This window comes from Coccinella septempunctata, chromosome 8, assembly GCF_907165205.1.
Source record: "Coccinella septempunctata chromosome 8, icCocSept1.1, whole genome shotgun sequence".
Classification (NCBI taxonomy): Eukaryota; Metazoa; Arthropoda; class Insecta; order Coleoptera; family Coccinellidae; genus Coccinella; species Coccinella septempunctata.
The window spans coordinates 3,544,305-3,569,210 of NC_058196.1; the positions used below are offsets into that span (position 1 = coordinate 3,544,305).

The following is a 24,906-nucleotide window of genomic DNA, read 5'->3' on the forward strand; positions in this document are numbered from 1 at the left end:
CAATAGATTCAGCTTTTTCGAGAACCCATATTTTCATAACAATTTTTCAGATTTTTGACACTGTTTAGCATAAAATCGAATTTATTGTTTTTCCATTTTTTATTTTCGAGTTGACTTCGAAGAGCTCCCTGGAGTGCAATTCTCTATGGAATCATCAACTGTTTAGTTTTGTGGAATCAACAAAGTAAGTTTTGTATACTCCATATCCTAAGACAGAACTAGGACACCATGATTTTCCGGCAGAGGAGCAAATAGTTCATTTTAGGGGGGTCTAACCCATTGCTCATTTTTGACTAAAAAAAAAATCGAGATTTTTAAAATTGAGTTTTTGTATCAGGATGGTAGCCAAATCAACGCTCATTACAAAACCTGAAATCTCAAATGAATCAGACGAATATAACAGGAGATAACGCACATTGAAATTTGCACTTTTTGAAAAATGCCATTTCCAAGATGAACATCTAAACGGAGAGAGATAGTGTTATATATTGGCGAATCTGCGCAGCAGATAAGAATGAAACACATGTGCCTAACATAATACGTAGGATTAAGAGATTCATTCAGAGTGTAACTGCGACCTGAAATAAATATATTAAATACAAACGAGTTTTCGTCCCAATCATACTATTGGAATAAATATAAATTGGTGAAATAATCACAAGTGGCGACGAGGAAAAGTGAATTATACGAATTCAAACAATTTGGTTCTTCACAACATGTCTGAATCTACGACATCAAACATCGGACATTTACGGGAGTTCAATCCCGCCATTTCGGAATGGTCCATTTTTAAAAGAAGAATTGACAATTACTTCGTTGCAAATACGATCACGGACGAAAAACGGAAAGGAGCCATCCTGTTGAATGTCCTTAGCGAAGAAGCTTACAAGCTAGTGTTTAACATGTGCTTGCCGGAGGAACCAGAAACTAAAACACACAAAGTACTCAGTGATCTACTCACTAATCATTTCAAACCGAGTGAAAGTGTATTTGCTGCACGATACAAATTTTATACAGCTAAGAAGGGATCAACAGAAACTGCAAAAGAATGGGCAGCTCGTCTAAGAAATTTTGCAGCGCAGTGTCAATTTAATAATTTACAACTAGAAATGGTTCTGAGGGATATATTCATAGTAAACTACGACAAGGGAAGTGTTCAAGATCGTCTTCTGGAAGAAAAAAATTCAGTAACTTTTACTGAAATGGTGGAATTGGCATCAGCAAAATCTGCGACGCAGGCATCGATGAATAACTGGGAGAATTTAATCAAGAAAGAAGTGGATTTGCATTACGCAGGTACACAGTCATGTCAGAGTGTATCGAAGAAGGGGAGTCCACCGGATCAAGAATCGTCAAGAACATCGAATACCAGTAATCAACAGAACAAATGCGAAATCTGTGGAAGACGGAATCACTCAAAAGATAAGTGTTTTTATCGCGATTGTCTCTGTCACATCTGTGGTAAAAAAGGTCACCTCGCAACAGTTTGTAAACAAAAACAGAGAAATTCAAAGTTTCTTCAAGATTCAAAGTATAAACAAAATTTCATGGAATCTTCTGATTATTCTTTGTTTACTTTGGGAGCATTGCAAAATGATCCTATCATCATTGAAATTCTTATTCAAGGTACTCCTTATGCATTCAACTTGGATACAGGGTCAAGTTTCACGGTTATTTCTGATTCATTTTATTCGAAAAATTTTGGGAAATTTTCAATGAAATGCACGAGGAAAAGATTTAATCTTTACAATGGGGAATATATTGTACCTTTAGGCTATTTTACTTGTGAAGTTGTTTTTCAAAATAAAACAAAGGAAATAGATATTTACGTGATAAAAGATGCATGTGGACCGCCACTTTTAGGAAGAGATTTCTTCAATATTTTTCAGTTGAATATATCTTCTTTGAATTACGTGAATGTCCCAGATGACTTACAGTTTCTGTTCAAAAAATATAAACGTGTTTTTGAACCTGGATTGGGAACATTCACTAAAGGAAAAATTTCAATCAAATTAAAATCTGATGGAATAACACCTAAATTTTTTAGGGCTAGACCTCTTCCGTTCGCCATGAGGGAGAAAGTTGAGCAGGAACTGGAAAGGCTTCTGAGTTTAGGGGTCATCGAACCAGTTGATTATTCACCGTGGGGAACGCCAGTGGTGCCCGTGATTAAAAAAGATGGTTCAGTAAGACTGTGCGGAGATTTTAAGGTAACACTTAACCCTCACATCGAAATTGATAAATATCCTTTGCCCCGCATAGAACAACTCTTTGCTAGCCTTCAGGGCGGTGAACATTTCACGAAATTAGATTTAGCCAATGCTTATACCCAGATATGTCTTGAAGAAGATTCGAAAAATCTTGTAGTTATCACAACTCACAAAGGTTTATTTCGTTATACTCGAGCTCCTTTCGGAATAGCAAGTATTCCCTCTAAATTTCAAAAGTTGATGGAATCGTTGTTACAAGGAGTAGATGGTGTTGTAATTTTTATTGATGACATAGTCGTTACTGGTAAGGATAGAGCCGAACATCTCGAGAGGTTGGAGAAAGTATTTGAGAGATTACAGGATGCGGGTTTCAAAATTTCCGACAATAAATGCGAATTTTTCAAATCAAAAATTACATATATGGGTTATCAAATTGATAAAACCGGTTTGCATACTTGTCAGGAGAAAATCGAGGCTATCAATAAAGCGCCGGTGCCAAAAGATATCTCACAGCTCAAATCATTCCTTGGTTTGGTGAACTACTACGGAAAATTCGTGCCAAATCTATCATCGATTTTACACCCGTTGTATAATTTGTTGAGGGATAGGGTACAATGGCGTTGGTCAGCCAATTGTGAGAGAGCTTTCAGAAAAATAAAAGAAATATTAACTTCGGCTGATGTCCTAGTTCACTATAACCCAGATCTACCGGTAAGACTCATCACAGATGCGTCAAATTATGGCGTCGGGGCGGTTAATACACATACTTTTCCTGATGGCACGGAAAAACCAATAGCTTATGCCTCGCGAACATTGTCACAAGCGGAAATCAAATACGCACAGATTGAGAAAGAGGGCCTCGGCATTATATTTGGGCTTTGTAAATTCAATGAATATTTATGTGGCCGCCACTTCACACTTGTAGTTGACCACAAACCTCTCACATCAATTTTTCATCCGAAAAAAAGTATACCGCAGTTTTCCGCAAATCGTCTTCGCCGGTGGGCTATCATTTTGAGTAACTATCAATATACTATTGAATATGTGCGATCAACTGAAAATCTAGCTGATCCACTATCCAGGCTACCGCAACCAGAACAGAATTCTGTCTGGGAAAATGTTGATGTGAATTATATCAATTATTTCCAAAATAATGCCCACTTTCCGATTGACTTCAGTAGAGTACAAGAAGAAACCCGAAATGATTATATTCTCTCTCAAGTCATAAAATTTTTGCGAAGCGCTTGGCCGAACAAAATTAGGGACAATTTGAAAGTTTTTCACAGAATTAGGAACGAACTAACGGTGGAACAAAATTGTTTGTTATGGAATAATCGTTTGATTATCCCTCTTGTACTGAGGGCCGAAATTTTGAGAGATCTCCATCGATCTCACATGGGCGTCGTCAAATCTAAAAGTTTGGCCAGATCATATTTCTGGTGGCCTAAACTAGATAAAGATATTGAAGCGCTATGTAAAGAATGTGAAAATTGCCTGATACATAAAAATAACCCTAATAAAGCTATTTTGAATAACTGGCCGTGGCCGCGGGAAGTGTGGTCCAGATTACATATCGATTATTTGGGCCCATTTTTGAACCGATATTTCCTCATTATAGTCGACGCTCATTCTAAGTGGATTGAAGCTTTTCCGATGACTACTATTACTTCTAAAGCAACTATTGACGCATTACGATCATGCTTTGCTCGGTTTGGGTTACCGCGTTCAATTGTTTCTGATAATGCTCCTAATTTCACTTCATCGCATATGGAACAATTTTTCAAGTTGAACAGTATAGAACACATCACCTCTCCACCCTATCACCCTTCTTCGAATGGTCAAGCTGAAAATGCGGTGAAATCAATTAAAAATTCATTGAGGAACGCTCTTGGCAAAAACGAATCCTCAGATATAAACAAGATACTGAACAATTTTCTGTTTGATTTTCGAAATACGGTTCATTGCACCACTGGGCGTTCACCTGCGAGTCTAATGTTCAATAGAGAACTCCGTACACGTTTTAATTTGTTGTTACCGAGTGATAAGACAAATGAACATCTCCAGAAAACCGTTAAAAATAATCAACTCACACAAATAGAAAACTATAGAGGAAAAAGAAATATTGAATTTTGTCGGGGTGAAAAAGTAACGGTAAAAGATCATAGAAATGCATCAAAACCAACTTGGATCAAAGCTATTATTGACAAGAGAATAGGTAAATCAACTTATTTGGTTCACATTCCAGAGTTGGGAAATGTAACATGGAAACGTCACTTGGATATGATTATTCCCATGTCTTCTGATGCTTTGGCACTTCCGGGGGAGATTAATAGCGAGTTGCTTGATCCAGGTGAGGTTTCTCATGAGGAAAATGAAGTGAATCAAGATTTACCTGAGAGATCTGATGAGTTGGTTTCCGAGTATGAAAGTAATGTAATAACGAGACCAAGACGAAATATTAGACCTGTAGAGCGTTTAACTTATGTTTAGAACTTATTTACTTTGAAGTATCCTTTACTATATGTAGTAAATAGAAATGTATTGAATTGTGTGGTATATGGCAGGATATGTTGTTGAGGATATTGTGAATTGATTTTTTTTTTATTATTGATATTTTAAAGAGGGAAGTATTGTTATATATTGGCGAATCTGCGCAGCAGATAAGAATGAAACACATGTGCCTAACATAAAACGTAGGATTAAGAGATTCATTCAGAGTGTAACTGCGACCTGAAATAAATATATAAAATACAAACGAGTTTTCGTCCCAATCATACTATTGGAATAAATATAAATTGGTGAAATACATCACAGATAGGCTGTCGGAAATGCTTGCAATAGATTCCGCGTATTCGGGAACCAATTTTTCTTCACCAATTTTTCAGATATCTGACAGTGTTCAGAAAAAAATCGAGCTTATTGTTTTTCCATTTTTCATATTCGAGTTGAATTCGAAGAGCTCTCTGGAGTGCAATTCTCTATGGAATCATCAACTGTTTAGTTTGGTGGAATGAAAAGAGTAAGTATTGTACACTCCATATCCTAAGACAGTAGTAGGACACTATGATTTTCAGGCAGAGGAGCCAATATGTCATTTTATGGGGGTCTAACCCTTTGCTCATTGTTCGATTTGAGATTTTCAAAATTGGGTTTGTGTACTAGGATGGAAGCCTTATCAACGCTGATTACAAAACCGTAAATCCCGAATGCATCAGACGAAAATAACAGGAGATATCGCAGATTGAAATTTGCGATTTTTGAAAATTGCCATTTCTTAGATGAAAATCTGAACGGGGGGAGATAGGCTCTCGAGAATGCTTGCAATAGATTAAGCTTTTTCGAGAACCCATATTTTCTTAACGATTTTTCAATTATTCGACACTGTTTAGCAAAAAATCGAATTTATTGTTTTTCCATTTTATATTTTCGATTTGAATTCCAAGATCTCCCTGGAGTGCAATTCTCTATGGAATCATCAACTGTTTAGTTTGGTGGAATCAACAAAGTTTGTTACAAATTTGATTCAATATACTTGAGGTGTAAGAAACTACAGAAAATAAGCGCACCTCCTTTGATAGCTACCGGAGAGAGAATGAACCTCTTTTCGCATAGGCGTTCGAAATAGGAGAAAATACAGCAGTATGATAACAAATTAAAGATAAACTCAACTGGGCTAAGAAACGTCCTTACCTTTAGTTCTATTAGCTCCTTCGTAGCTGGGAGATCTCTGACGACGGCGTGGAGGGCCCTCCAAATATGGAACACACGAACTGGCGTTGCACTGTATTCCCCAAGAAGGCACAGGACGTTCAAAGTCACAATTCAAAATTGGCGATTTTTGAATTAACAAAAATAATCGATATTATGGCGTGGTAAACAATTATTATATATCTCTTGCAGAGCGTTAAACGACGAATGCGTGTTCCAGATATGGAACATATGTGGTTGGGCGTTTCTTATCATTCCCACTACTTCATTCAATAATGAAAATGAAAAACTAAAGAAAAAATGAAACCTGCTATAATTTCTCCTCAACAAACAAAAATTTTTATGAATTTTGAACATATTCCCCCCCCAAAGGCACGCTAGGGCGTGGCTTTAATAAAAAGGCAGTAAAATAAACAAAAATACATGTACCTAGCTGAAACCAATCGAAAAAACAAATGAAACAAAAAAAAAAAATTGAAAAATTATCAATTACAAAAAAAAATATCACCACTTATGTTCTCAAGCTAGTCCAATGGTAGGGGACATAATTTATTGAGAGGTCTTTTAAAGACACCTGTTTTTACCCTTACCGTTGCAACACGTGCAACATTATCGTCACCTGGGTGAACCTCTACGATGCGACCCATTTGCCATTGCAAGGGGGGGTGGTTGTCGTTCTTGAGGAGAACAAAAGTACCAATCATAGGATTGGCAGACGAAATCATCCACTTATTACGCTGTTGCAGCGTATGTAAATATTCAGATTTCCATCTGCGCCAAAAATCCTGTTGAAGGCGCTGAACTAATTGCCATCGGGAAAGTCGTGATAACGGAATATCAGTTAGATCGAAATCTGGAACAGCGTTGAGTGGCTCGAGCGTCAAAAAATGACCTGGTGTCAGTGCACTTAGGTCATTCGCGTCAGAACTTAGTGGAGTTAAGGGCCGTGAATTTAATATGGCTTCAATTTGCGTCAGTACGGTATTGAACTCCTCATAAGTGAGGATTTGCTCGCCAATTACCCTTTTCAAATGAGTTTTTACCGATTTAATACCCGATTCCCATAATCCCCCCATATGTGGGGCGTTTCCAGGAAGAAAATGGTACTCTATGCTTTCTGTATTCGCTGTGGCTTCCAACATATTTCTAATTTCGTTGGAGGAGCCTACGAAATTTGTACCTCGATCGGAATAGAGGTGAGTGCATCTGCCCCTACGTGAGACGAACCTCCGTAAACAGGCAAGAAAAGCGTCACTACTTAAATCTGATGCCAATTCTAAATGAATGGCCTTCGTGGCCATGCAGACAAATAGACATATGTAGGCCTTACATGTTTTAGCGCCTCGGTGTCTACTCATAAATATCGAAAAAGGACCCCCATAATCTACTCCCGAGCGGAGAAAAGGTTTTACTTGAGAAATACGTGGCAAAGGCAAATTACCCATCATAGGTTGAAAGGGAGTAGGATTTACCTTCCAACATTTGAGGCATTTCGAGAGTACGGATCTAACAGCCCGACGTGCCGATAGAATCCAGAATTTCTGCGAAATAGTGAATTGAGTCATTTGCTTACCGGCATGAAGCAACTTTTTATGATAATGTTCTATCAACAGTTCGACGAGACGACCTTTTCTTGGGAGCAAGATAGGGTGTTTTCTATCGTAATTCAGATCTGAATAAGTTAACCTACCACCGACTCGTAGGATCTGATCGTGATCAAAAAAAGCGTTCAGTTTACGAAGAGGCTTTGAAAAACTTTTAGATGAAATTTCCGGTTGAAAATAACTAGTTTGCGTGTGTTTTACGAGCAAATTCAAGGAATTATTCAATTCAAGTGAGGTTGATATACGAGGTTATGAACCCGGAACGTTTTTTATCTGGATTTCTGCTGTTGTGAATGAATCGTAAGATGAAGCCCAAAACCCGCTGAAGACGTGAAAATGACGATACGCGTCTCAACAGATCATCTAACAAGCTCGATTCGCCCGTAACTAATAGAACGTTTTTGCGTTCCTCTTCATCTGTTTCAAGCTCAACTTCCTCCGGTTTCCAGACTGGATTCAAAATCAAAAATTCAGGGCCGTGAAACCAAACATTATTATTAGCTAAGAACTCGGATGGGAACAAATCGCGAGAAGCCGCGTCGGCAGGATTCGAAGTCGATCGCACATATCTCCAATGTGATGCATCGAGACTCTCCTGAATAAATGCTACTCGATTTGCCACAAAAGTCTTCCAACGATTTGGATTAGCGTTCAGCCATGCTAAAACTATCTGTGAATCGGTATAAGCATAAATATCCTTTACTGACATCTTCTTCATCAAAATCGCATGAACCCATTTGACCACCTTTGTCAATAAAACCGCTGCACAAAGTTCCATTCTAGCTATGGAAATACTTTTAGAACGAGAAGCTACTTTAGATTTGGCGCATATGAGATTGGACTGTACGTATTCCCCTCTTACAGTTCTCAAATATATAGCCTTACCATAACCCCGTTCAGACGCGTCAGCAAATGCGTGAATCTCAATGATATCATTAATATCCCAATCAAAATAACGAGGTATACGGATTGTTGACAATAGGTTCAATTCATTTTTATATTTCAACCAAACTCTTGATATTTCCTGATTGGGTGCATCATCCCAGCCTAAGCCCAAGAGCCACAATTTCTGAATAAGATATTTACAAAGAAATGTTACTGGTGTTAAGAATCCCAAAGGATCAAAAATTCTAGCTAATTCCGAAAGTAGATTTCTTTTCGTTATGGGGCGTTCTATATGATTGACCTTGAAGAAAAAGCAATCTGTGCTCGAATCCCAAAAGAGACCCAAAATCTTAATAGTAGTTTCTGTACCTGATTCGAATGAAAGGGGATCAGGGGAAACGTGTTCCCGAGGAAGCTCCTCCAAAAATTCTGGCTCATTGCTAGCCCATTTGCGAAGCTCGAAACCACCTCTAGACAAAATTTTAATGAGCTCATTACGCAGATTCTTTGCTTCAGATAACGAATCACCCCCGCTACACACATCATCAATATATGTATGGTCTTCCAGTACCACTGATGCTTTTGGAAAAGCTTCTTTCTCGTCTCGCTGACGCATAGTCCGCAGAGCAAGGAAAGGTGCGCAATTAAAGCCGAACGTTAAAGTCAGCAAACGAAGATCCATCAAAGGATCAAGAGGAGAAAATCGGAATACTCGGCGCTGATAAACTCTAAATTCCGGTGCTATTAAAATTTGGCGATACATTTGTTTAATATCGGCAGTGAAACAAACTTTGTTGAGTCGAAAATTCACCAGAATGGTGGAAATATCCTTCTGCAATTTAGGACCGATGTATAAACAATCATTCAAAGTCTTGTCCCGATTAGTCATTTTTGCCGACGCGTTAAAAACTATCCTCAACTTTGTACTAACTTTGTCCGGTCGCAAAACAGCATGATGGGGTAGATAAAAATTATTTATTTCTTGCGCCGGTTCCACTATTTCCATGTGTGATAGCGCTAAGTACTCTTCAATAACCGCACAGTATTCTTTATGCAAGTCCGGATTTTTTAGTAATCGACGTTCCAGTGAATGAAAACGTTGAATGGCTAAATCACGGCTCTGCGGAAATAAAGGACACGGTTCCTTGAATGAAAGTGGTACAACGTAACGTCCCGTATCGGTTCGATAAAAGTTTTTCACAAAAATATCCTCACAAACATCTCTTGACGAAGAATTTTCATCAACATTCGGAATCGATTCAAAGGCGAAAAATTCTTTCATAGTTTCATTCAAATCCTCAACACAATGTGTTCCGCAAAATAATGAATTAACCGAATGAACAACAGCATTTATCTCCTTTCTATTATCGATCTTTCCGATCAAAACATAACCGAAAATTGTGTTGAGGGCATCTGGACCTCCATTCTTTCCCGGAATACGATTCTCGAGCAAAATCTTAGAAAACACGTCGGCGCCTAACAAGATATCCACCTCTCCGGGAATATAATACCGAGGATCCGCCAATTTTAAATTATTCAGATAAGCCCAATAATGCGAATCAATTCTGCGCTGAGGAAGATTTCCACATATTTTAGGAAGAATAGTTGCGTTTACAACAAGGGTATCATCCCTTGTCCCGATTGGCCTGATAAAAAGTTCGACATTACCTAAATTTGGTAATTCAAATGCATTTCCGATTCCGTTAATAACTGTGTTACAAGATGACTTAGTTAAGTTCAATGAGGAAAAGCATTTCTGTGAAATGATGGAAATTTCCGAACCAGAATCCAACACCGCTCGAAACCGTTTAAAATTTCCCTTGTCCGTTTGGACTTCTATTGAGGCAGTGCAAAGTAATACCTGGTGCTGTGGTACCGGGGACGAGGCTGAGCACAACACCAGCGAGCGTGGCGTTTGCGTCGATGTCGTAGGCGAATCGTTCGGACTGCCGCGAATTTCTGGATTTCCAGTGGCGTCGCTATTAGAAATTTCACGATCGAAGTGCAAAGTGGTATGATGCATTCTGCTCGAGCACTTTCTGCAACAGGACTTAGATTTACAACCTTTTATATCATGAAAACTGCTCAAACAACCGAAGCACAAATGTTGATTTTTACAAAAGAGATGGCGTTCCCGTGGTGATTTGCCCAAATATCCACTACAGTTGTATGTAGGATGATCCGCATTACAAAACGCACATTTAGGATGTTTGGATTTACTTTGTGCTATGAAAGTATTCCTTTTACGGTTTTCGATCGCATGCGTAGATTTAGATGGTAAAGCTTTAGCGTGAATACTGGTGTTTAAATTGATCAATCCGTTGCAATGTTCTTCCAAAAAATCGAAAACGGTTTGATAAGAGGGTATAGCAGTCGATCCATGTTCTCTTTCAAAAGCACGAGACGTATCTGGATCCAAGTGAGAAAGCAACATATGCGTTAAAACGAAATCACAACCAACAGCGACATTCATATTTTTCAGGCTTTCCAAATTTATAGCAAAAGTATCTAACAATTTTCGTAATTGTAAAGGATTTTCTGTTTTGATAACAGGACAATTTTCGATTTCTAACCAATGTGCTCGAGCCTGAGCGCGAGGGTTAGTATATCGCTTCACAAGCGTATCGTAGGCAATTTGATAATTATCTGCGGTTGCATTCAATCTCTTAATTAAATCTAAGGGGATACTTTCAAGCGATGAGCGCAAATAGTTGAATTTTTCAACGGGTTGAAGACTATTATTGTTATGAACAACCGCATCGAACATGTCCTTGAAACTGGGAAAGTCGCGAATATCCCCAGAAAATTTATTCAGTTCAAGTTTTGGCAACTTTACATATGTGGTAAATCTGAAGGAGACCGGGTAGCGTTTGAATTCGAAATAGTGGTAGAATTGAAGGGATCTTCAGAGAAAAGAAACGTATATGTAGAACGTATATCATAATAATACTCTAAAAATTGAGCTTTAATCAAATCTTCATTCTCTAAATCATATTCTTTATCAGCGGAATAAATCCCTACTAAGGCACTATGATATTTCAAAAATTCTTCTTTAATGTCTTCGATGGAGGAATATCGAACCCTAAATTTGGTTAACTTTGATTTGTCCTTTTGACACTCGATGGCTAGTTCTCGTAAAGTATTGATTTCATTCACGGCACTCTGCCTTAAAGCGACATTACGACGTAGTTTGTCGGACATAATGAATAAGTTTATTCTTGTAATAGAATGAAAAGAGTGCGCCTATGCAGGGTATACAAAAACCTGATGTATATAAACAATTGGCATATGTGGCTTGAGAACAGAAGTCTGATAAGGATGCCTTTCACCCAGACTGCAAGTGATAAATAAATTCGATTCTTTGAATTTTAAAGATTTTGAGAAGTGCAATTATTCTGAAACTTCGAATAATCAAAAATTGATCATAGATACCTATATTTTCCAGACTCCTCAATATCACTTTGAACCGTCACAGAGGAGAAAAAAAAAATATTTTTTCTGTTTCAATTATTTTTTCTTGTTGAAATTTAAAGAAAAATTGAGCGAAAAGGTTGCAATCTCTATCCGGCCCGAAGGACCATGTTACAAATTTGATTCAATATACTTGAGGTGTAAGAAACTACAGAAAATAAGCGCACCTCCTTTGATAGCTACCGGAGAGAGAATGAACCTCTTTTCGCATAGGCGTTCGAAATAGGAGAAAATACAGCAGTATGATAACAAATTAAAGATAAACTCAACTGGGCTAAGAAACGTCCTTACCTTTAGTTCTATTAGCTCCTTCGTAGCTGGGAGATCTCTGACGACGGCGTGGAGGGCCCTCCAAATATGGAACACACGAACTGGCGTTGCACTGTATTCCCCAAGAAGGCACAGGACGTTCAAAGTCACAATTCAAAATTGGCGATTTTTGAATTAAAAAAAATATTCGATATTATGGCGTGGTAAACAATTATTATATATCTCTTGCAGAGCGTTAAACGACGAATGCGTGTTCCAGATATGGAACATATGTGGTTGGGCGTTTCTTATCATTCCCACTACTTCATTCAATAATGAAAATGAAAAACTAAAGAAAAAATGAAACCTGCTATAATTTCTCCTCAACAAACAAAAATTTTTATGAATTTTGAACAAAGTTAGTATTGTATACTCCATATCCTAAGACAGTAGTAGGACACCCTGATTTTTAGGCAGAGGAGCAAATAGGTCATTTCAGGGGGGTCAAACCCCTTGCTCATTTTTGTCCCAGAAAATCGAGATTTTCGAAATTTAGTTTTTGAACTAGGATGAAAGCCTCATCAATGCTGATTACAAAACCGTAAATCCCAAATGGATCAGACGAAACTAACAGGAGCTATCGCAGATTGAAATTTGCGATTTTTGAAAATTGCCATTTCCAAGATGAAAATCTAAACGGAGGGAGATACGCTCTCAAGAATGCTTGCAATAGATTAAGCTTTTTCGGGAACCCATATTTTCATAAAAATTTCTCAGATATTCGACACTGTTCAGCAAAAAATCGATTTTATTGTTTTTCCATGTTTCATTTTCGAGTTGAATTCGAAGAGCTCCCTGGAGTGCAATGCTCTATGATATCATCAACTGTTTGGTTTGGTGAAATCAACAAAATTAGTTTTGTACACTCCATATCCTAAGACAGTAGTAGGACACCCTGATTTTTAGGCAGAGCAGCAAATAAGTCATTCTAGGGGGGTCTAACCCCTTGCTAATTTTTGACCAAAAAAATCGAGATTTTCAAAATTGAGTTTGTGTGCTAGGATGGAAGCCTCATCAACGCTGATTACAAAACCGTAAATCCCGAATATATCAGACGAAAACAACAGGAGATATCGCAGATTGAAATTTGCGATTTTTGAAAATTGCCATTTCTAAGATGAAAATCTAAACGGGGGGAGATAGGCTCTCGAGAATGCTTGCAATAGATTCAGCTTTTTCGAGAACCCATATTTTCTTAACGATTTTTCAGTTATTCGACACTGTTTAGCAAAAAATCGAATTTATTGTTTTTCCATTTTTCATTTTCGAGTTGAGTTCGAAGAGCTCTCTGGAGTGCAATTCTCTATGGAATCATCAACTGTTCAGTTTGGTGGAATTAAAAAAGTAAGTATTGTACACTCCATATCCTAAGACAGTAGTAGGACACTATGATTTTCAGGCAGAGGAGCCAATATGTCATTTTATGGGGGTCTAACCCCTTGTTCATTTTCGACCAAAAAAATCGAGATTTTCAAAATTGGGTTTGAGTGCTAGGATGGAAGCCTTATCAACGCTGATTACAAAACCGTAAATCATGAATGCATCAGACGAAAATAACAGGAGATATCGCACATTGAAATTTGCGATTTTTGAAAATTGCCATTTCTAAGATGAAAATCTAAACGGGGGGAGATAGGCTCTCGAGAATGCTTGCAATAGATTCAGCTTTTTCGAGAACCCATATTTTCTTAACGATTTTTCAATTATTCGACACTGTTTAGCAAAAAATCGAATTTATTGTTTTTCCATTTTATATTTTCGATTTGAATTCCAAGAGCTCCCTGGAGTGCAATTCTATATGGAATCATCAACTGTTTAGTTTGGTGGAATCAACAAAGTTAGTATTGTATACTCCATATCCTAAGACAGTAGTAGGACACCCTGATTTTTAGGCAGAGGAGCAAATAGGTCATTTCAGGGGGGTCAAACCCCTTGCTCATTTTTGACCAAAAAAATCGGGATTTTCAAAATTGAGTTTGTGTTCTAGGATGGAAGTCTTATCAACGCTGATTACAAAACCGTGAATCCCGAATGCATCAGACGAAAATAACAGGAGATATCGCAGATTGAAATTTGCGATTTTTGAAAATTGCCATTTCCAAGATGAAAATCTAAACGGAGGGAGATACGCTCTCAAGAATGCTTGCAATAGATTAAGCTTTTTCGGGAACCCATATTTTCATAAAAATTTCTCAGATATTCGACACTGTTCAGCAAAAAATCGATTTTATTGTTTTTCCATGTTTCATTTTCGAGTTGAATTCGAAGAGCTCCCTGGAGTGCAATGCTCTATGATATCATCAACTGTTTAGTTTGGTGGAATCAACAAAGTAAGTATTGTACACTCCATATCCTAAGACAGTAGTAGGACACCCTGATTTTTAGGCAGAGGAGCAAATAAGTCATTCTAGGGGGGTCTAACCCCTTGCTAATTTTTGACCAAAAAAATCGAGATTTTCAAAATTGAGTTTGTGTGCTAGGATGGAAGCCTCATCAACGCTGATTACAAAACCGTAAATCCCGAATATATCAGACGAAAACAACAGGAGATATCGCAGATTGAAATTTGCGATTTTTGAAAATTGCCATTTTTAAGATGAAAATCTAAACGGGGGGAGATAGGCTCTCGAGAATGCTTGCAATAGATTCAGCTTTTTCGAGAACCCATATTTTCTTAACGATTTTTCAGTTATTCGACACTGTTTAGCAAAAAATCGAATTTATTGTTTTTCCATTTTTCATTTTCGAGTTGAGTTCGAAGAGCTCTCTGGAGTGCAATTCTCTATGGAATCATCAACTGTTTAGTTTGGTGGAATGAAAAAAGTAAGTATTGTACACTCCATATCCTAAGACAGTAGTAGGACACTATGATTTTCAGGCAGAGGAGCCAATATGTCATTTTATGGGGGTCTAACCCCTTGTTCATTTTCGACCAAAAAAATCGAGATTTTCAAAATTGGGTTTGAGTGCTAGGATGGAAGCCTTATCAACGCTGATTACAAAACCGTAAATCATGAATGCATCAGACGAAAATAACAGGAGATATCGCACATTGAAATTTGCGATTTTTGAAAATTGCCATTTCTAAGATGAAAATCTAAACGGGGGGAGATAGGCTCTCGAGAATGCTTGCAATAGATTCAGCTTTTTCGAGAACCCATATTTTCTTAACGATTTTTCAATTATTCGACACTGTTTAGCAAAAAATCGAATTTATTGTTTTTCCATTTTATATTTTCGATTTGAATTCCAAGAGCTCCCTGGAGTGCAATTCTATATGGAATCATCAACTGTTTAGTTTGGTGGAATCAACAAAGTTAGTATTGTATACTCCATATCCTAAGACAGTAGTAGGACACCCTGATTTTTAGGCAGAGGAGCAAATAGGTCATTTCAGGGGGGTCAAACCCCTTGCTCATTTTTGACCAAAAAAATCGGGATTTTCAAAATTGAGTTTGTGTTCTAGGATGGAAGTCTTATCAACGCTGATTACAAAACCGTGAATCCCGAATGCATCAGACGAAAATAACAGGAGATATCGCAGATTGAAATTTGCGATTTTTGAAAATTGCCATTTCCAAGATGAAAATCTAAACGGAGGGAGATACGCTCTCAAGAATGCTTGCAATAGATTAAGCTTTTTCGGGAACCCATATTTTCATAAAAATTTCTCAGATATTCGACACTGTTCAGCAAAAAATCGATTTTATTGTTTTTCCATGTTTCATTTTCGAGTTGAATTCGAAGAGCTCCCTGGAGTGCAATGCTCTATGATATCATCAACTGTTTAGTTTGGTGGAATCAACAAAGTAAGTATTGTACACTCCATATCCTAAGACAGTAGTAGGACACCCTGATTTTTAGGCAGAGGAGCAAATAGTTCATTTTAGGGGGTTCTAACCCCTTGCTCATTTTTGACCAAAAAAATCGAGATTTTCAAAATTGAGTTTGTGTGCTAGGATGGAAGCCTCATCAACGCTGATTACAAAACCGTGAATCCCGAATGCATCAGACGAAAATCACAGGAGATATCGCAGATTGAAATTTGCGATTTTTGAAAATTGCCATTTCCAAGATGAAAATCTAAACGGAGGGAGATACGCTCTCAAGAATGCTTGCAATAGATTAAGCTTTTTCGGGAACCCATATTTTCATAAAAATTTCTCAGATATTCGACACTGTTCAGCAAAAAATCGATTTTATTGTTTTTCCATTTTTCATTTTCGAGTTGAGTTCGAAGAGCTCTCTGGAGTGCAATTCTCTATGGAATCATCAACTGTTTAGTTTGGTGGAATGAAAAAAGTAAGTATTGTACACTCCATATCCTAAGACAGTAGTAGGACACTATGATTTTCAGGCAGAGGAGCCAATATGTCATTTTATGGGGGTCTAACCCCGTGTTCATTTTTGACCAAAAAAATCGAGATTTTCAAAATTGGGTTTGTGTGCTAGGATGGAAGCCTTATCAACGCTGATAACAAAACCGTAAATCCCGAATGCATCAGACGAAAATAACAGGAGATATCGCAGATTGAAATTTGCGATTTTTGAAAATTGCCATTTCTAAGATGAAAATCTAAACGGGGGGAGATAGGCTCTCGAGAATGCTTGCAATAGATTCAGCTTTTTCGAGAACCCATATTTTCTTAACGATTTTTCAATTATTCGACACTGTTTAGCAAAAAATCGAATTTATTGTTTTTCCATTTTATATTTTCGATTTGAATTCCAAGAGCTCCCTGGAGTGCAATTCTATATGGAATCATCAACTGTTTAGTTTGGTGGAATCAACAAAGTTAGTATTGTATACTCCATATCCTAAGACAGTAGTAGGACACCCTGATTTTTAGGCAGAGAAGCAAATAGGTCATTTCAGGGGGGTCAAACCCCTTGCTCATTTTTGACCAAAAAAATCGGGATTTTCAAAATTGAGTTTGTGTGCTAGGATGGAAGTCTTATCAACGCTGATTACAAAACCCTGAATCCCGAATGCATCAGACGAAAATAACAGGAGATATCGCAGATTGAAATTTGCAATTTTTGAAAATTGCCATTTCCAAGATGAAAATCTAAACGGAGGGAGATAGGCTCTCAAGAATGCTTGCAATAGATTAAGCTTTTTCGGGAACCCATATTCTCTGAAAAATTTCTCAGATATTCGACACTGTTGAGCAAAAAATCGATTTTATTGTTTTTCCATGTTTCATTTTCGAGTTGAATTCGAAGACCTCTATGGAGTGCAATGCTCTATGATATCATCAACTGTTTGGTTTGGTGAAATCAGCAAAATTAGTATTGTACACTCCATATCCTAAGACAGTAGTAGGACACCCTGATTTTTAGGCAGAGCAGCAAATAAGTCATTCTAGGGGGGTCTAACCCCTTGCTAATTTTTGACCAAAAAAACTCGAGATTTTAAAAATTGAGTTTGTGTGCTAGGATGGAAGCCTTATCAACTCTGATTATAGAACCGTAAATCCCGAATGGATAAGACGAAAATAACAGGAGATATCGCAGATTGAAATTTGCGATTTTTGAAAATTGCCATAAGATGAAAATCTAAACAGAGGGAGATAGGCTTTCGAGAATGCTTTCAATAGATTCAGCTTTTTCGAGAACATATATTTTCATAACAATTTTTCAGATTTTTGACACCGCTTAGCATAAAATCGAATTTATTGTTTTTCCATTTTTCATTTTCGAGTTGACTTCGAAGAGCTCCCTGGAGTGCAATTCTCTATGAAATCATCAACTGTTTAGTTTTGTGGAATCAACAAAGTAAGTTTTGTACACTCCATATCCTAAGACAGAACTAGGACGCCATGATTTTCCGGCAGAGGAGCAAATAGTTCATTTTAGGGGGGTCTAACCCATTGCTCATTTTTGACTAAAAAAAAATCAAAATTTTCAAAATTGAGTTTTTGTATCAGGATGGAAGCCATATCATCGCTTATTACAAAACCTAAAATCTCAAATGGATCAGACGAATATAACAGGAGATATCGCACATTGAAATTTGCACTTTTTGAAAAATGACATTTCCAAGATGAACATCTAAACGGATAGAGATAGGCTGTCGGAAATGCTCGCAATAGATTCCGCGTATTCGGGAACCAATTTTTCTTCACCAATTTTTCAGATATCTGACAATGTTCAGAAAAAAATCGAGTTTATTGTTTTTCCATTTTTTATTTTCGAGTTGAATTCGAAGAGCTCTCTGGAGTGCAATTCTCTATGGAATCATCAACTGTTTAGTTTGGTGGAATCAACAAAGTAAGTATTGTACACTCCATATCCTAAGACAGTAGTAGGACACCCTGATTTTTAGGCAGAGGAGCAAATAGGTCATTTTAGGGGGCTCTAACCCCTTGCTCATTTTTGTCTTAAAAAAATCGAGATTTTCAAAATTGAGTTTCTGTATAAGGATGGTAGCCATATCAACGCTGATTACAAAACCGTAAATCCCGAATGGATCAGACGAAAATAACAGGAGATATCGCACATTGAAATTTGCACTTTTTGGAAAATGCCATTTCCAAGATGAACATCTAAACGGAGAGAGATAGGCTTTCGAGAATGCTTGCAATAGATTCAGCTTTTTCGAGAACCCATATTTTCATAACAATTTTTCAGATATTTGACACTGTTTAGCAAACAATCGTATTTGTTGTTTTTCCATTTTTCATTTTCGATTTGAATTCGAAGAGCTCCCTGGAGTGCAATTCTCTATTATATCATCAACAGTTTAGTTTGGTGGAATCAACAAAGTAAGTATTGTACACTCCATATCCTAAGACAGTATGATATTCCGGCAAAGGAGCAAATAGGTCATTTTAGGGGGGTCTAACCCCTTGCTCATTTTTGACTGAAAAAATCGAGATTTTCAAAATTGAATTTTTGTAGTAAGATGGTAGCCATATCAACGCTGATTACAAAACCGTAAATCCCGAATGGATCAGACGAAAATAACAGGAGATATCGCACATTGAAATTTGCACTTTTTGGAAAATGCCATTTCCAAGATGAACATCTAAACGGAGAGAGATAGGCTTTCGGGAATGCTTGCAATAGATTCAGCGTATTCGAGAAATCATATCTTTATAACAATTTTCAAGATATTGGACAGTGTTCAGGAAAAAATCGAATTTATTGTTTTTCCATTTTATATTTTCGATTTGAATTCCAAGAGCTCCCTGGAGTGCAATTCTATATGGAATCATCAACTGTTTAGTTTGGTGGAATCAACAAAGTTAGTATTGTATACTCCATATCCTAAGACAGTAGTAGGACACCCTGATTTTTAGGCAGAGGAGCAAATAGGTCATTTCAGGGGGGTCAAACCCCTTGCTCATTTTTGACCAAAAAAATCGGGATTTTCAAAATTGAGTTTGTGTTCTAGGATGGAAGTCTTATCAACGCTGATTACAAAACCTTGAATCCCGAATGCATCAGACGAAAATAACAGGAGATATCGCAGATTGAAATTTGCGATTTTTGAAAATTGCCATTTCCAAGATGAAAATCTAAACGGAGGGAGATACGCTCTCAAGAATGCTTGCAATAGATTAAGCTTTTTCGGGAACCCATATTTTCATAAAAATTTCTCAGATATTCGACACTGTTCAGCAAAAAATCGATTTTATTGTTTTTCCATGTTTCATTTTCGAGTTGAATTCGAAGAGCTCCCTGGAGTGCAATGCTCTATGATATCATCAACTGTTTAGTTTGGTGGAATCAACAAAGTAAGTATTGTACACTCCATATCCTAAGACAGTAGTAGGACACCCTGATTTTTAGGCAGAGGAGCAAATAGTTCATTTTAGGGGGTTCTAACCCCTTGCTCATTTTTGACCAAAAAAATCGAGATTTTCAAAATTGAGTTTGTGTGCTAGGATGGAAGCCTCATCAACGCTGATTACAAAACTTTGAATCCCGAATGCATCAGACGAAAATCACAGGAGATATCGCAGATTGAAATTTGCGATTTTTGAAAATTGCCATTTCCAAGATGAAAATCTAAACGGAGGGAGATACGCTCTCAAGAATGCTTGCAATAGATTAAGCTTTTTCGGGAACCCATATTTTCATAAAAATTTCTCAGATATTCGACACTGTTCAGCAAAAAATCGATTTTATTGTTTTTCCATTTTTCATTTTCGAGTTGAGTTCGAAGAGCTCTCTGGAGTGCAATTCTCTATGGAATCATCAACTGTTTAGTTTGGTGGAATGAAAAAAGTAAGTATTGTACACTCCATATCCTAAGACAGTAGTAGGACACTATGATTTTCAGGCAGAGGAGCCAATATGTCATTTTATGGGGGTCTAACCCCGTGTTCATTTTTGACCAAAAAAATCGAGATTTTCAAAATTGGGTTTGTGTGCTAGGATGGAAGCCTTATCAACGCTGATTACAAAACCGTAAATCCCGAATGCATCAGACGAAAATAACAGGAGATATCGCAGATTGAAATTTGCGATTTTTGAAAATTGCCATTTCCAAGATGAAAATCTAAACGGAGGGAGATAGGCTCTCAAGAATGCTTGCAATAGATTAAGCTTTTTCGGGAACCCATATTTTCTTAACGATTTTTCAATTATTCGACACTGTTTAGCAAAAAATCGAATTTATTGTTTTTCCATTTTATATTTTCGATTTGAATTCCAAGAGCTCCCTGGAGTGCAATTCTATATGGAATCATCAACTGTTTAGTTTGGTGGAATCAACAAAGTTAGTATTGTATACTCCATATCCTAAGACAGTAGTAGGACACCCTGATTTTTAGGCAGAGAAGCAAATAGGTCATTTCAGGGGGGTCAAACCCCTTGCTCATTTTTGACCAAAAAAATCGGGATTTTCAAAATTGAGTTTGTGTGCTAGGATGGAAGTCTTATCAACGCTGATTACAAAACCCTGAATCCCGAATGCATCAGACGAAAATAACAGGAGATATCGCAGATTGAAATTTGCAATTTTTGAAAATTGCCATTTCCAAGATGAAAATCTAAACGGAGGGAGATAGGCTCTCAAGAATGCTTGCAATAGATTAAGCTTTTTCGGGAACCCATATTCTCTGAAAAATTTCTCAGATATTCGACACTGTTGAGCAAAAAATCGATTTTATTGTTTTTCCATGTTTCATTTTCGAGTTGAATTCGAAGACCTCTATGGAGTGCAATGCTCTATGATATCATCAACTGTTTGGTTTGGTGAAATCAACAAAATTAGTATTGTACACTCCATATCCTAAGACAGTAGTAGGACACCCTGATTTTTAGGCAGAGCAGCAAATAAGTCATTCTAGGGGGGGTCTAACCCCTTGCTAATTTTTGACCAAAAAAAACTCGAGATTTTCAAAATTGAGTTTGTGTGCTAGGATGGAAGCCTTATCAACTCTGATTATAGAACAGTAAATCCCGAATGGATAAGACGAAAATAACAGGAGATATCGCAGATTGAAATTTGCGATTTTTGAAAATTGCCATAAGATGAAAATCTAAACAGAGGGAGATAGGCTTTCGAGAATGCTTTCAATAGATTCAGCTTTTTCGAGAACCCATATTTTCATAACAATTTTTCAGATTTTTGACACTGTTTAGCATAAAATCGAATTTATTGTTTTTCCATTTTTCATTTTCGAGTTGACTTCGAAGAGCTCCCTGGAGTTCAATTCTCTATGAAATCATCAACTGTTTAGTTTTGTGGAATCAACAAAGTAAGTTTTGTACACTCCATATCCTAAGACAGAACTAGGACACCATGATTTTCCGGCAGAGGAGCAAATAGTTCATTTTAGGGGGGTCTAACCCATTGCTCATTTTTGACTGAAAAAAAATCAAGATTTTCAAAATTGAGTTTTTGTATCAGGATGGAAGCCATATCATCGCTTATTACAAAACCTAAAATCTCAAATGGATCAGACGAATATAACAGGAGATATCGCACATTGAAATTTGCACTTTTTGAAAAATGCCATTTCCAAGATGAACATCTAAACGGATAGAGATAGGCTGTCGGAAATGCTCGCAATAGATTCCGCGTATTCGGGAACCAATTTTTCTTCACCAATTTTTCAGATATCTGACAATGTTCAGAAAAAAATCGAGTTTATTGTTTTTCCATTTTTTATTTTCGAGTTGAATTCGAAGAGCTCTCTGGAGTGCAATTCTCTATGGAATCATCAACTGTTTAGTTTGGTGGAATCAACAAAGTAAGTATTGTACACTCCATATCCTAAGACAGTAGTAGGACACCCTGATTTTTAGGCAGAGGAGCAAATAGGTCATTTTAGGGGGCTAGGGGGCTCTAACCCCTTGCTCATTTTTGTCTTAAAAAAATCGAGATTTTCAAAATTGAGTTTCTGTATAAGGATGGTAGCCATATCATAGCTGATTACAAAACCGTAAATCCCGAATGGATCAGACGAAAATAACAGGAGATATCGCACATTGAAATTTGCACTTTTTGGAAAATGCCATTTCCAAGATGAACATCTAAACGGAGAGAGATAGGCTTTCGAGAATGCTTGCAATAGATTCAGCTTTTTCGAGAACCCATATTTTCATAACAATTTTTCAGATATTTGACACTGTTTAGCAAACAATCGTATTTGTTGTTTTTCCATTTTTCATTTTCGATTTGAATTCGAAGAGCTCCCTGGAGTGCAATTCTCTATTATATCATCAACAGTTTAGTTTGGTGGAATCAACAAAGTAAGTATTGTACACTCCATATCCTAAGACAGTATGATATTCCGGCAAAGGAGCAAATAGGTCATTTTAGGGGGGTCTAACCCCTTGCTCATTTTTGACTGAAAAAATCGAGATTTCAAAATTGAATTTTTGTAGTAAGATGGTAGCCATATCAACGCTGATTACAAAACCGTAAATCCCGAATGGATCAGACGAAAATAACAGGAGATATCGCACATTGAAATTTGCACTTTTTGGAAAATGCCATTTCCAAGATGAACATCTAAACGGAGAGAGATAGGCTTTCGGGAATGCTTGCAATAGATTCAGCGTATTCGAGAAATCATATCTTTATAACAATTTTCAAGATATTGGACAGTGTTCAGGAAAAAATCGAATTTATTGTTTTTCCATTTTTTATTTTCGAGTTGACTTCGAGGAGCTCTCTGGAGTGCAATTCTCCATGGAATCATCAACTGTTTAGTTTGGTGGAATCTAGAAAGTAAGTTTCGTACACTCCATATCCTAAGACAGTAGTAGGACACCCTGATTTTTAGGCAGAGGAGCAAATAGGTCATTTTAGGGGGTTCTAACCTCTTGCTCATTTTTGTCTGAAAAAATCGAGATTTTCAAAATTGGGTTTGTGTGCTAGGATGGAAGCCTTATCAACGCTGATTACAGAACCGTAAATCCCGAATGGATCAGACGAAAATGACAGGAGATATCGCACATTGAAATTTGCACTTTTTGGAAAATGCCATTTCCAAGATGAACATCTAAACGGAGAGAGATAGGCTTTCGAGAATGCTTGCAATAGATTCAGCTTTTTCGAGAACCCATATTTTCCTAACAATTTTTCAGATATTTGACACTGTTTAGCAAACAATCGTATTTATTGTTTTTCCATTTTTCATTTTCGAGTAGAATTCGAAGAGCTCCCTGGAGTGCAATTCTCTATGATATCATCAACTGTTTAGTTTGGTGGAATCAACAAAGTAAGTATTGTACACTCCATATCCTAAGACAATAGTAGGACACCATGATATTCCGGCAAAGGAGCAAATAGGTCATTTTAGGGGGGTCTAACCCCTTGCTCATTTTTGACTAAAAAAATCGAGATTTTCAAAATTGAGTTTTTGTAGTAATATGGTAGCCATATCAACGCTGATTACAAAACCGTAAATCCCGAATGGATCAGACGAAAATAACAGGAGATATCGCACATTGAAATTTGCACTTTTTGGAAAATGACATTTCCAAGATGAACATCTAAACGGAGAGAGATAGGCTTTCGGGAATGCTTGCAATAGATTCAGCGTATTCGAGAAATCATATCTTCATAACAATTTTTAATATATTGGACAGTGTTCAGGAAAAAATAGAATTTATTGTTTTTAAATTTTTTATTTTCGAGTTGACTTCGAGGAGCTCTCTGGAGTGCAATTCTCCATGGAATCATCAACTGTTTAGTTTGGTGGAATCTAGAAAGTAAGTTTCGTACACTCCATATCCTAAGACAGTAGTAGGACACCCTGATTTTTAGGCAGAGGAGCAAATATGTCATTTCAGGGGGTTCTAACCCCTTGCTCATTTTTGACCAAAAAAATCGAGATTTTCAAAATTGAGTTTGTGTGCTAGGATGGAAGCCTTATCAACGCTGATTACAGAACCGTCAATCCCGAATGGATCAGACGAAAATAACAGGAGATATCGCAGATTGAAATTTGCACTTTTTGGAAAATGCCATTTCCAAGATGAACATCTAAACGGAGAGAGATAGGCTTTCGAGAATGCTTGCAATAGCTTCTTCGGGAACCCATATTTTCATGAAAATTTCTCAGATATTCGAAACTGTTCAGCAAAAAATCGATTTTATTGTTTTTCCATGTTTCATTTTCGAGTTGAATTCGAAGAGCTCCCTGGAGTGCAATGCTCTATGATATCATCAACTGTTTAGTTTGGTGAAATCAACCAAATTAGTATTGTACACTCCATATCCTAAGACAGTAGTAGGACACCCTGATTTTTAG

General features: G+C 37.1%; 1 protein-coding gene across 1 annotated transcript in view; it reads left to right on the top strand.

Annotated features, from left to right (window-relative positions):
- Positions 1–716: 716 nt before the first annotated feature.
- LOC123318216 overlaps positions 717–24,906 on the top strand; it is a 30,401-nt gene continuing 6,211 nt past the window's right edge. The window contains exons 1-2 of the mRNA XM_044904831.1: positions 717–1,461; positions 1,927–2,921. Coding sequence (XP_044760766.1) covers positions 717–1,461; positions 1,927–2,921 — 1,740 coding nt within the window. The remainder of the gene's footprint in view (positions 1,462–1,926; positions 2,922–24,906) is intronic.